The 13,656-nt window shown below is 40.7% G+C and overlaps 1 protein-coding gene across 21 annotated transcripts in view; it reads left to right on the top strand.

Annotated features, from left to right (window-relative positions):
* Nucleotides 1-13,656, top strand: part of Mettl25 (methyltransferase like 25) — a 78,196-nt gene that overhangs the window by 49,480 nt on the left and 15,060 nt on the right. For 19 of the 21 annotated variants that reach the window (XR_001779504.2, NM_207522.2, NM_001359642.1 and 16 more), the window contains one exon: nt 12,220-12,313. The exons of 1 other annotated variant lie outside the window; for it this stretch is intronic. Coding sequence is in view for 18 of the 20 variants with exons in the window: in NM_207522.2 (NP_997405.2) it covers nt 12,220-12,313 (94 nt within the window). In the remaining 2 variants the exon portion in view is untranslated. Of the gene's footprint in view, nt 1-9,603; nt 9,900-12,219; nt 12,314-13,656 lie in introns of all 21 variants that reach the window. One more of the 21 variants, XR_003948672.1, reaches the window with a different exon arrangement.

Here is a 13,656-nt window from a genome sequence, read left to right as displayed (position 1 = left end):
GCTGCTCAGCAGTAATCAGCTACTCCACTGTCAGTGGAGATCACTTGGGGTCATAGCAGTAGCTAGGATGAACTCCACCAAGCATGTAGACATCCGTGGAGACTGACTCTGCAGATGGTTTAGCGCTTTATTCATAGATATACAGACTGAAGCAAACAAACAAATAGATGGCCATCAGTAGATCTGTTGTTAAAACAGCCCTTGATAGCTCCTATCAGAGACTACTCGATGGGCAGCAAAACGGAACAAAATACCGTTATGTACAGAAACCTGGATGAATCTTCAGAGAATTGGCTTGGAGAAGAAAACACAATTATAAAAGCATATATAGTATGTGATTCTGTTTTTACCCAATTTAGGGGATGAAGCATAGCTCAGTGGAAGAACAATTTTTTTAGAATGCACAAGGCCATGGGTTTAGGCACAGTGTAACAACAGGGCAAGGTGTTGGGGTGTTGTGTCCGACCATAGGCTCACATGTCTTGGTTCTAGTCTGGAAAGGCATCTTGGAAACCTGGAAGAGAAGAGGGGGGCTAGGCGGCGCCAGAGGGGGGGGGAAAGAGAGAGAGAGAGAGAGAGAGAGAGAGAGAGAGAGAGAGAGAGAGAGAGAGAGAGAGAGAGAGAGGAAACCAAGACAGTCAGTCTGATCAAGGTTCAATTTTACTATTTCCAACACTCAGTTATGAAGCAGGGGAAGGGGCCCGATTCCCGCTAACTCATCTTGGAGTAAAGTTGCAGGTGAACATGTGATAGGTCCAGAACAGCTAGTTGGCAGGCAGCGGCAGTAGGAGTTGCAGGACAATAGGGCGGCAAGCTCCGCCCTGATGCTCTCTAACACTGAAACCTGAGCAAACAGGTTTCAGGCTGGGGAGGGGAGGTTACATTGGGGGACAACAAAATAGACCCATTCAGTACGTTCTTAAAATGACGAAAGTTAGTTGCAAGATATTACTGATTTCTAGGGGAAAAAGGAAGAAGGTAGGGTGGGAAGGAGTGGGTATGGTTGTAAGACAGCAGACCAAGTGACCCTGCTGTGATGGACATGCTGTCTCGGTGGTTAGAATCTGTGTCCACTACTTTACCATCCGGAGGAAGCTACACTCAGTCATGCATCTTCTTTCTTACAACTCTGTGTGATCTTACATTTTATGATAAAACATTTCATAAAAGCAATGGGAGACATACAATAGTGGCCCACATAAAAACTGTAATTTTAAATAACAAATAACAGTAAATGAACAGAATGAAGAGGAAGGAGGGTGGAGCCTGACTTTGAATGAAGAGAAAGGTGCACGTATGGGAGGCTTTGGAAAGTCTCTTTGATAAATTGAAGGAGCAGGAGAAACTTACCAAGTATTACACAGAAGATCTCAGGATGGTAGTTGGATTTTCAGAAAGATGGTTCTTTACCCAGGCATCATTTAAAAGCATAATTTTAAAATACCACTAGAATCTTAACTAAAAAAAAAATCAGCCATATCTAGACCTGGGCATGGTCAAATATACCGTAGCCCCAGCTAATCAAGAGACTGGGGCGAAGGTATGAAAGTTTAAAGGCAGATTAGACCATGTAGGGAAATTCTGTCCAAATGACCAGAAAAGAGAAAGAAAAATACGTCTAATTAGAAGCCTAGCTACTGTCATTGAATACACTCATGAGGAATACAATAAATAGAAAAATGAATGTACTGAAAAACTAAAATGCAAGTGCTCCCGTTTATTACAGGCTCCCTGTGGTCCAGAGCCTTTAAGGACTAACCCAGAGCATGGGTGTGTCGATGCATACACAGAATTTACCAGCACATATACAAGAAAGCTGAATAGCAAATGAAGCTAAGACAGTCATGAAGGGGCTGGGGAGGGAGGGAGATGCTGGTCTCGTGACAGCAGGGTTACACAAGGGAAGGAGTAAGGCGGCGGTGGCGGGATGGTACAGCAGGGTGGGAAGGAGTCCTGTGCTCCTTACGTTCTTTGACAGTTTTCCACATAACTGCAGTCCTGTGTTTTAGTAATCGTGCATGTTCACCCTTCATTCACTTCTGTCCTTGTCTTTCTGTGGTGTTGGGGATGATGCATGCTAGGCAAACAGTTCACTGCTGGACTACATCACTACTGTCTATCCATGTTTCTCTCTTCTGTAGTGAGAGCCATAAGAAGCAGATCGGGTTTTGATTGGTTTCTTGTTGTTGTTGTTGTTGTTTTATTTCTGTTGTAAGTTATGAGTTACCAAATTTAACCTTATTTTTTTTAGTCTTACCCAATAGTAAATTGAAAACCCAGATCGTTAAAACTTTCTCACTAAATTACAGCAGATCCTCTAAGCTGCACTGTGTAGTCAATTTAAAATTAAAAGGACTTTTATCTTTAAAACTGAAATGTAGTTTAAAGATTTACAGAGGACGGTCTCGCACATGATGTTTGAAGCCTTTAATGTGTATTATCGCATAAAAGGTACTCGGTGAGTCCGTGGCTCTCTGGTGGGGCTGGAGAAGCTGATCCTTGTACATCTATTCTTTGTGTCCTTGCATCCATTTACCCTGTGTGCTGCTGCTTCACCGTGTCCTCAAACTGCACACAGCTGTTGGTTGGAGAGTATGTGTGCCGCCCCCGTGCTCGTGGGGTTGTATTCAGGGGAAAGCGTGTGAGTAGTGGTGCCTTGCCTTGAGTAGAATCGTAATTAGATCTAATGTATTCACTTCTATTAAAGGAAGGAGCGCGTTCCTCCTTAGCATGCTGGCCGTGCTTTACTCTCACACAGGGCCCCTTCAATCTGCCCTGAATTTCCCTTCCTTTTTCTTTCAACCATTACATTTTTCTAACTTATTGAAAATATTTGATAATGCTTCACCTTTATATAGCCAACCTTAAAGATTTTCATTGTCACATTCCAAGCCACTTCTGATCTGTCACATCTACCCTTGCCACTTAATACATCCCTTGGTCTCTGAGCAGCTGCCCGTGCTCCCTGGCTGCACTGGATTGTTGCGTATCTTGTGTGGCTATTTTTGTGTCTCCCGTGCTTTGGGGAGGCTTTGATATACCTGGTATAGTCTCTTACCTATTGCTGCCACTTCTTTCCCTAGCACGTGGAACCCTGAGTGTCCGCTCAACTCCACACAGGAGTTTTATTTTTAACTTTTTTTTTTTAACCTTCTTTCTGCCCATTGTACTTAAACTATAATAAATGGCTTCTAATGATTTTCATAGTAAAATGACCTGTCCTTCTCAACCACCTGGTGAACTCCTATGGCCACAGTCCTGTTAAATGGAAAGTCCTTGTCTCTAGCTGCATATGTATCAAAAGATGGCCTAGTCGGCCATCACTGGAAAGAGAGGCCCTTTGGACTTGCAAACTTTATATGCCCCAGTACAGGGGAACGCCAGGGCCAAAAAGGGGGAGTGGGTGGGTAGGGGATTGGGGGGGGGTGGGTATGGGGGACTTTTGGGATAGCATTGGAAATGTAAACGAGGAAAATACCTAATTTAAAAAAAAAAAAAAGGCGGAAAGTCCTCTGTGGACCACAGTTCCCGTTATTGATCATCTCCCAACTCACTTGTAGTTATAAATGCTTTTCCTTTACTCTCGCTCCTATTCTACTTCCCTTTGAGTATATTGTGCTGTGTTTTACTTCCCCCACTGAAGCTAGCAAGCCTTTTCAGGAGCCTTGACTTCCCTGTGGCTGATGTCACCGGCATTGCTCCGCCCTTATCCGTCTTTGCCTGGGATCTGTGTTGCCTACAGTTTATTGCTTTGTGTTGAAGCATCCTTCTCTCCTATTCTAGTGAAGCACCGATTTGCTTGGTGTTTCTTGAAAATGCTGGAAGAGCTACTAGGGCTTTGCATCCTCTGTTCCCTGGCTGGAGTGCTCCACTGCAGACCCTCCTGGAGCTCTCTCAGTAAGCATCATTGTCTGCAGAGCAGTCACTCACCCTCCTCCCTCCCTCCCTCCCTCCCTCCCTCTGTCCTCACTCCTTTTTGTAGTGCTCTCTTCCTGCACTTTCTCATTCTTATTCCCTATTTCATTTACCTTGTTGTCATCTCAGAATTCCTATGATTTTTTTTTCTTGGTTTTCATCAGTACAACTTGTAGGACCTGATAACCTGCCTCCAAAGTATTTTTAGACATTTGAAAAAGGACAAATTGGACTTTGATCAGTGTGGGTTGATGTCCTCCAAATTGTTCCAGAATGGTATTAGGAAAGTACTTGGTAGAGACGTTAATGTAAATTCATGCATTATCTGATGGCCCCCTGCCTACAGTCCCGCATACTCACACATAAAGACTAGGTCATTGGATGAGAGACATCAGAGTCATTATAAGAAAGGTATTTGGGGATGGCTGAGATAAGATTGACATTTCATGATTAGTTTGGGCAACTTTGTGAGACTCTGTCTCACAAATACAGAGATAAAGAAAAAGATCATAAGTGCAAGAGCTCTGCATGAATTCTGCTCCCCATGTAATAACTGATGTTTTCCGTGCTTCTGAGTCCCTTCCCCTCCATTCTGTGGTGTGCAAATTGAGATTGATAGTGATACCTTAAAGAGGTACTGGGAAAGTTCAGTCACTGCTCAAAACAATGCTTGAAACATAGTGTTATTACTTTCCTAGTAAATATCTTTCTTAAAACCATCTCTCAAAGTATATGCACGCTAATAGTCTTAAACTGCTTTGTGAAACAGACTTTAAAACACATTATGAAAAGAATTATTTGGACACCTCTGAGAACCTCTGTTGGTATTTAACTCAGTATCTGCCTGTTCAAAATCCAAAGGCACTGACAGCAGCAACATAAATGTTATAAACACCTGTGAACAACTGTAAGGTACTAAGATTCTTATTAAATAGAACTGTTTACATTCATATTTTCTGTTAGCTGTAGTAAATACAGACGTGTTTTACATCTTGGAAGTTTTGTGCAACGTCTTTTCATTGGCTCACTAGTCTTCGCAGTCCTTGATAGGTCTATATGTGACAGAATTCCATCTGTCGAGAAGCCGGCAATTATTTTTGACAGTTTCCTCTGCATATTATTTGCCTGTGTATCACAAAATACTTGTTTAAAATATTCTGTAACAATTTAAATGTTATACCAAGCAAATATTGCTTAGATTCATGTGATTTAAATGCTCACAGGAATCAACTCTAATGTATTTTCTGTTCATATGATATATACCATATAGTAAATAATATGGGGATGCGGGATTAGAAGATAGGGTTGTATTTTGTTATTGCTGTTTGCTTGCTTGCTTGTGTTCTTCTATTTCACAAATGAAAGCTTTGTCGTGTCTGTATCTGTGTTGATGTGCATGCCTCCCTGTGTGTACAAGTGCATACCGATGTGCACGTGGAGGCCAACAGCTGCTGTGTGGTCCTTCTCCTCTTAGATAATTTCTGCCTCTGAAACTGACGTTCTTGGTTTGTCTAGGCTGGTTGGCCTATCTGTCTGCATCTCTCCAGCTTTCCAGGGCTGGGTTAAAAGCATAAGCCTAGATTTTTACTTCAGTTCAGGGATCTGAACCTAGGTCCTTGAACACCAGCCGAGCATCTACACGGGTCCTTGAACATCTTGTCCTTATATATTTTTGTTGTTGTTGTTTTGGGTTTTTGTCTTTTCTAGACAGGGTTTCTCCGTGTAGCCCTGGCTGTCCTGGAACTCACTTTGTAGACCAGGCTGGCCTCGAACTCAGAAATCCGCCTGCCTCTGCCTCCCAAGTTCTGGGATTAAAGGCATGCACCACCACTGCCCGGCTGTCCTTATATATTTTTTAAAATATTACATCTATGATTTTGTGTTTTCATTCAGAATTTGGGAGATGCTGTCCATGTAGCATGGCGCCTGTGTGGAGGACAGCTTGCAGGAGGGAGTTCTTTGCTTCCAGCACATGGGTCCTGGGATTAGATCAGGTCATCAGACGTGGTGGCAGCGCTCTTACTTGTTGAGCTACCTCAGCAGTTCCCCTTGAAGAATTTTATATAATGAAAATAAAGAGCCTGTGAGTAGAGAATTTCAGAACGGGACTGGAGAGGTGAGTCAGTGGGTATGAGCACTCCCTCTCCAGCCAGAGGAGCAGACTCAGTTCACAGCACCCATGTTGGGCTGGGAACATCATTTGTAAATTCTAGATCTAAGGGAGCCTCCATCTTCTGATGCTGCCTTCCTTGCACGTACATGCACATGCATACACATAAATCTAAACAAAAAGGGTTCCAAGATACAGAAAGGAAGGAAAAGAGTAACACTCAAATCTTTAATCTTGTGTATTTTCTGGCAGGAAATATTACCTAAATAATGAATGAAAAGATTTAAATTTAATTGAAATATTTCAACATAAATTAAGACAGTGAATATGCCATGTAAGTAATAAAGTTATCCAAGCAGACTCAAAATACATCTTGTTTCATAGTGAAAAAGTGAGATTAGCACTTTATGTTTAAGGCTCCTATATTCTGAAGTTATCTAATCAGATTTCATTGTTATAAATGGTGATTATAAAACTGGAGGGTGCAGACTAGTTATAGCAAGTTCTCACAAAATGACTAACATTACTAAAAACATAATATATCCATATTCCATTTGTGTATATCTTTATTCTACTCATTTATTTTCCATAATTTAAGTCTTAAAGGTCTTGGGCCTGCATCTTTTTCTCATATTGACTAACAAAATTCAGTATCTATCCTTAGAACAGTAAATGCTTCTATATTCTAGTCAAAAAAAAAAAACTTTTCTTGCAACTACAAAAGAGTAGGTCATATTCTGTATCAGAAATTCCATAACTCCTTTTCCTTGAGTGTGACAGGATTGTTGCATGGCTATTCTGTAAGGACATAGACATAGAAAGGTGTTCTGAGAGATCCCTATATCAGTTTGCCTGTAGCTCAGAGGTGACCCTTCTTCGTTTGCAACTTAGTAGTATAAAGCAGGAGTTCCATCCTTGCTCTGCAGGATGTAGCATTGGCTCCGTTCCTGACTGAAGCGTGGAAACAGACACCAGGCAGCTTGCTAAACCTCTCAAATTATTTTTGTTAATGGTGTTAGTAAGAGCTAGCCCATGGAGCGGTTTAAGGGCCCAGTGAAGGAACAGTGTGTTCTTTACTTTGCGCTTCACCTCATGTTTCCTTTAACATTTCCACCGTGTCCCAACTTAGTCTTGTTTGTATCCTTAGGTTTGCCTTTGTTTGTGTTCCTTCAGTACATACAGTAAATATAGTAATACATTTTCCTGTTGTTGTGTAATAAGGTTTGTTCTGGTTGTTTGATAAATGATTGGATCCACTATTGAGATGCTCCCATATTTGTCTGCTATGCTAGGCACTAGCAGTGTGCTCAGAAACAAAGCAGTAGAGACTGTCCTTGGCTGCTGAGAATAGTGGCGACCTCAGCTCAACCCCTGGGCCCCACACAGTAGAATAAGAGGATACATACAGGCTCTTGCAAACTGTCTGCTATCTTCCACATAGGCACTACAACACACCCATGCTCACAGTCACAGTCTTATGTGTCATATCTTACACATAAAATGAATACTTATTGTGTGATACGCTAGTATAGAACTTTTGTAGTGAGCTCAAAATATGGAATAAAGAAGGCAAAAAAAATGAAAGGAAGAATAAAATTATAATGTTCGTCCCCTTTGGAAAAGCCTACTAAGTTAAAATATCAAGAAAAGAATAATCAGAAAAATAAGAACATGTGAAAGGAATGTTTGTGTCAGGATTCTAATTTCATCTGGAGTGCCAGAGGCGGCTTCCGTAAGGAAGCCCTGTTTGAGGTAGGTTCTGAAGGGAGTTTGGGCTTCCAAGGACAAAGCTTGAAAGTAGAATGAATGTTCTAAGAACAGTGTTTATAGTTAAAAGAAAGCATGCTCAAAAGCTGTGCAAGCGCCAGTGTTGCCGAGGAGACAGTGTCATCACAGTGTTGGAACACTCAGTGGGGCCAGGCCAGCCTGCTTCACTCAGGGCAGGGCTCCGGCTTACTCCTTACGATTCAGGGTTCATGGGACACTCGTGAAGAATTTAAACAGCGAGAGTGACCCAACCAGTCACCTTTCTAGTTCTACTTGGCTTATAGTTTCTTCCTGTTATTGCTAAAGACAATAATACAAAGATTTCAAATGTCTTATGTAACAAATTATTGTATAGTGTTCTAGAGTAGTCTTAACAATAGCTGAGCTATAAAGGAAATGAAAATTGAAAATATTTCTTTTACTTTTAAGCAGTCTAAATTAATAAATTCAGGAATCAAAGCACTCCACTTATACTTACATTCTGATGTTAGCCTGTAATGCATCTAATTCTGGTAACTTTGATGTTACTTAACCAGCTTCTAGATGAGAGAGAGAGAGAGAGATCTGGTAGGTTGGTCTCATGACAGTGGAAGATCATGTATCCACGACTACGTGGGAAGCAGGAACTGGACTTACTGGGTAAAACAAAGGACACAAGGTGGGTGGGTAGGTCGTAGGTCAGTGGGGAAGAGCGGTGGATCTGGGAAGAATTGGGGGGATGATGAATAGGCTGAAAACATGGGAAATTCTCAGAGAGGAAAAGTTAAAATTTTATATTTATATGCAGAAGATTACTTAACAGACACAAATAGATATTGAATATAAAAATGTTAATAAAATATTTACACTGAAGGCTAAAAAAAAATTCCAGGAGCTTAGAGGATGGCTCATTGGGTAAAACGCTTCCTGCTCAAGCCTTAGGGCCCAAGTTGGGAATCTCATCTATCCACATAAAACCACACCTATAATAAAAACCATTGCAAGCCTAAAGCACAGTGGCAAAGCAAGAGAGCCGTCAGCCTCGGCAGCCAGCCTGTCTAGATAAAGTGCTGGGTTCCAGGCCAGTGAGAAACCCTGTCTGAAGAAGTGAAATGGAGAGGAAAAGAGTCACACACAGACTAACCCAGAAATATGAGTTCAGGAGTGGTTTTGCTTTGAGTAGAGTAAGAGAAAAGGCTCACTGGGTAGAGGTGCTTGCTCCAACCCTGATGACCTGAGTTCAGCCCCTGGGCCCCACACAGTAGAATAGGTGTGCAGGCTTGCAGACTGTGTGCTGTCCTCCACAGTAGGCACCGTCGCATACCCATGCTCACATGCACAAAGTAAATGTAATTTTAAAATAAAAGGATACTATGCATAGAGACAGTTAATATGTCTTCTTCTAAGAACTGTACATGTGTTAGCCATGGTAATCCTAATGTTCTCTAATAAGGAAGTACTACTGCTGCTAGTTGATGGCAGAACTAGCGTCACAGAAAGCTACAATCTTGTCTATGTACTTTCTCTGTGGAGGAACTCCATAAGGTGACAGTGAACACTGTACAGTAGAGGCCTTTCACCAAGGGAAGACTTAATGGCTTTTCCCTTTGGGTGCAGGGAAGATACCCTGGAGGCATTCTTAAGATGAAAAGCAGGAAGTGACATTAGATGGCATCTTTTGTGACTAGCTAAGCAGTTCGGTTCAGTATTCTATGATGTTTCAGCTGTACCTGTCTACTCTATCAATATCTGTTGGGGATAAGATGGGTAACTATTTGTCGAAACTAAGAATGACATATAGCCCTGTAAAGCATTTGTTTTGGCTTCCTCAGGCTGTACCTATTCAATCGCCTTCGTACTCAAGACAGTGGTAGAATAACAGATTGAATGAGAAGATACTAAGGAATAGAAATTCAGAATAAGCAGATTGATAGCCACTTTGTGAAAAAGGCTTGGTGCACGTGGGCTTTTCCGTGTGAGTTACTAAGACAGCCCAGGAGGGCGGGATCTGCTTCTCTGTTCAGAAGTGATTACCTGCACACATAAAACAAACGCAAGTGTGGTAGACATTCCAAACCAGTCACCAAGCACTACGAGGAGAAGACCAGAGTCGACAACGTGTGAGAAGGTGGGGAAGCATTGCTGTAAATGGGGGTCCTGGTTGTATAATTGATGGAATAGTTAGTCACAACTTTGGGGGTAGAGAAGAGACAAAACACTTCTAAAAGACAAAAAAAAAAATCTTCTAAAAGAATGTAAACAGAAATGAACTAAGGTCTCAAGGATGCGTATGGAGCACTGGTGGTGATGGAGGCAGGAGGCTCCAACTGGAGCGGGAAGTGGGAGAGGACAGGCTGTGGGGAGGGCTAGCTAAGAGGACAGAATTTGGAACACACCTTATAGAAACCTATTGTAGAAGCTTCCAAAGGTATGTACATGTGCATACACATACGGGAAAGAAGTTTAAGCCCTGTTACCCTGTAATGGCACCGGCCCCCTCCTAGATACCACAGGCCCTTAAATAAAAATCCCAGTGCTACGTTGGGTTACCTCTCTCTGAGTTGTTAGCCAATGAGGTAGCATAACCCACCTCCAAAAAGTTACAAGCTACTGCCATTTATTTTGATTACCTTCCAGACGGTGACAGAAAAGTCCTATGTTTTAAAAGACGTCAAATACTTAAGTTGTCGGATATGGAGGAATCAAGTATCTACTCACCTGGAAGCTCTCTTCTCACAGGCTGTTTTCATGGTTCTGGAACATTCCATGAATACTAATGTGGCAGAAAAATCATCAAAAGTCTTACTCAGTTGTGAACATTGAAAACTATGATAAGAGGTGGCATGCAGATATGCCACTGGCGTGGCACAGATGGCATAGAACTAACCAGCAACATTCCAGCTGGATTTAAAGCCCACCCCACAAGATGGAGTTCATGCCTAATACTGTCAACTGGGCCAAAATCCCATAACTGGCGAGGTCACGGACCCTAGGGAACAGCCCAATACTATTATTCTACTAAGTGGACATAGCAGTGCACTGCCCCACCCCATGCTCTTATCTTCATACCCATAGTTTAGTCTTTATATCCATACATATCTCGGCTAGAGAAGCTGACTTTTGCAGTAGATGGTGATTAATATGGAGATCCACAACTAATTAACCTGCAGAGAGTAAGAGACTATGGGTGCTTTCGATTTATATGAGGCATCTGTACCCTGCCTCTTCACCTTAAAGCCAGGGGTAGTGGCCTTCTGTAGTAAAGCCGTATTTGCCAGGCATGACAGCATCATTGGACATACAAAGTTGTGACTCAATGCTTAATATATCAAAACAGCCAAATTAGACACATGAGTGGGGAATGGGATCATGGACTCTCACCTCTATCTCAAGAGATATTAGCAGTTGACAGAGACTGGGAGACAGCCAGACAGTTTTTATAAGACCCCGGAGAGGCTACTCATGCTTCAATAGATGATGCACAACCCATGCATGTACATGCAACACTTACTGGGCTTTATGGTTTACTAAGCACAGCACTTGGAGGAGAGAAGGAAAGGTGATGGAGGATTAGGGGGGGGGGGGAGCTAAGAAGAAATAGGGGTGAATTTGACCAAAGTATGTGCATGGATCTGTGTATAAAATTCTCAAACAGTAATTTACAAAATCATCCAGGGGATACTTGGAATTATGATTATTTGACATGGTAAGTAGAATTGAGGTTGCTGTCTTGACGTGTGACTGAAGAAATCTAAGCTACATTGCTAAGGTAGAAGGGTAGAATATAATGTCTAATCATGGGTTTAATCTCTCACCAGTAAATGAGGCTTTATTTACCACTTTTGATAGCATGTAGGTACTGATGTTCTTTATGCCTCTGATTTTTACACTTTACATTATGCTTAAGTTGTAGCCAAAATTGAGAGATGTAATAGTCCATCTTAGCATTATTTAAATTGAAAACTATTTCATGACACTTTGTTTAAATTGCACTGAAAATCTTTAAGGCATAAATGATAGTCAGACCCCAATTGGCTGTTAGTGCTTGGTAGCTCCCTCACTAGCTGAAATATTGCCCCTGTTAGAGCATGTTGCCATAAAATGTGTAATGTAATGTCAAGCCAATAAAGGGAAAATGTGTTTTGAGCACAGTGGAAACTTGAGGACCTTGTTAAACTGAGATTTTTTAATAGTATAAGTTTGAAACATCTCTTACATAGTATTGTGCAGAATATTATCTTCTACTGCTGCATGGTCCAGGAACTCCCCAAAGCAGATCCTGATATAATGTCACTTACAAATATCACAAAAGTATTACTTCATTTTTATCACATCTGGATCTTGTGCCATATAGATGGAAGATATTTTAAAATACTCCATGTTGAAATTTAAAACTATCTATACTTGAAAGTGGAAAAACTAAAAAGATGTTTGCTTTTGTTTTGCAGTGAACAGCACGTTGGTAAAATTTATTCCAAATGTTCCTCTTTTCTGGAGTATGTCAGAATGTCTCTAAAGAAGCTTGGATTAGATGAGTCCAAGGTCAGTCAATGATTACGCTTTATTTTCACATAGTACAGGAATTGCTGGTAGAGTCACGGGTTGAGGCAGGATACAGTGGTTGGCTTTCTGCTCATCCTCCTCCTGTGAAGTCTCAATTGTATTGAAATTAAGCTTCTGTTACTTTTTTGCAACTCATTTTCCCTGTCAAATATATGGAAAGTTTATTATTGTGTACCAAAGAGACTTTTTTAGATTATTTAGTTAAAAGAATAACTTCACTAAATAATATAGGGTTGAAAGTCAGAACATTGTCAATGTAAAATTAGAATTAAATAAAGAAATGAATAATTTTAAAGTTATTTATTTGCAGTTTTATGGCTAACTATAAATTTCATTATTGAATTCAGAGAGCCTGTTAAGTGTGCTCTTTCTGTTAAGTTGTAACATCACAGTGGATCTCATCTAACATTGTTGATAATATTGTTGAAAGTAAATAGTAAGCTAGATGACTCTAAGGGAAAACTCAATGTAATACCAGTTATACATGAACTAAAAAGTCAAATTGAGCTGGTAAATGGTTAAGAAAGAGCTGAAAAATATAGAAATAAGTAAATGACAAGATAGATGTAGAATTCCCCCAGTATTTATATACAGTTGTTAGCTGCATGACAGTACTTACTATTCATCTCTATTTGTGTATAATTAATTAAGACCTAATTGATAAAACTCTCGTAACTAGTTTTATTTAATAAAATGAAGCCTCTTTTACTTTTGAATGAATGATTGCACAGGACACTATGGCTTACTCAAAGTGAAAACTACTATACTTTTCCAAAAACAACACACACACTAGAATTCAGGACTATGTTTATTCTTTCTTCTGTTTTTGTCTTCTCAAGTTTATCAATAGTAATATTAATAAATAATAGTAACCACAGTAAAAGTTCTTTCATACATCTCTTAATGTGGAATTATTAGAATATTTAACTTTTACTTAGCACTTTGTGAGAGATGCTCTGCTAAGGAGATCACATTGCCTCATTTCCTCCTCACAAATACATTTACAATAGATAACTGAAATCATAGGGTAAACCATGGGTTTCCCCAAAGTGGAGAGATACAGGAGGCTGTACACATAGGAGCAAACTTTGACGTATACACGAACCACAGTTAGGAAATCTGGCAGAGTCTCAGAGGCTCAGGATGAACAGTTCTAAGAATGAAAGGCTGGAGATAGCAAGACAATTACAAGTGGTCCCCACGCTGTTGAGATGTTTGCCTCTGAATATAACCCAGTTCTGATGAACATTGGAGAAAAGGCCCCTCACTGTTGAGGCAAGGGCAGAGAAAGGTCATTTTTGTTAAGCGAATTGTTCTTACCA

Source organism: Mus musculus, chromosome 10 (assembly GCF_000001635.26).
Source record: "Mus musculus strain C57BL/6J chromosome 10, GRCm38.p6 C57BL/6J".
Lineage (NCBI taxonomy): Eukaryota > Metazoa > Chordata > Mammalia > Rodentia > Muridae > Mus > Mus musculus.
The sequence above is the reverse complement of the archived record's forward strand: the minus strand, read 5'-3'. Positions and strand labels throughout refer to the sequence as shown.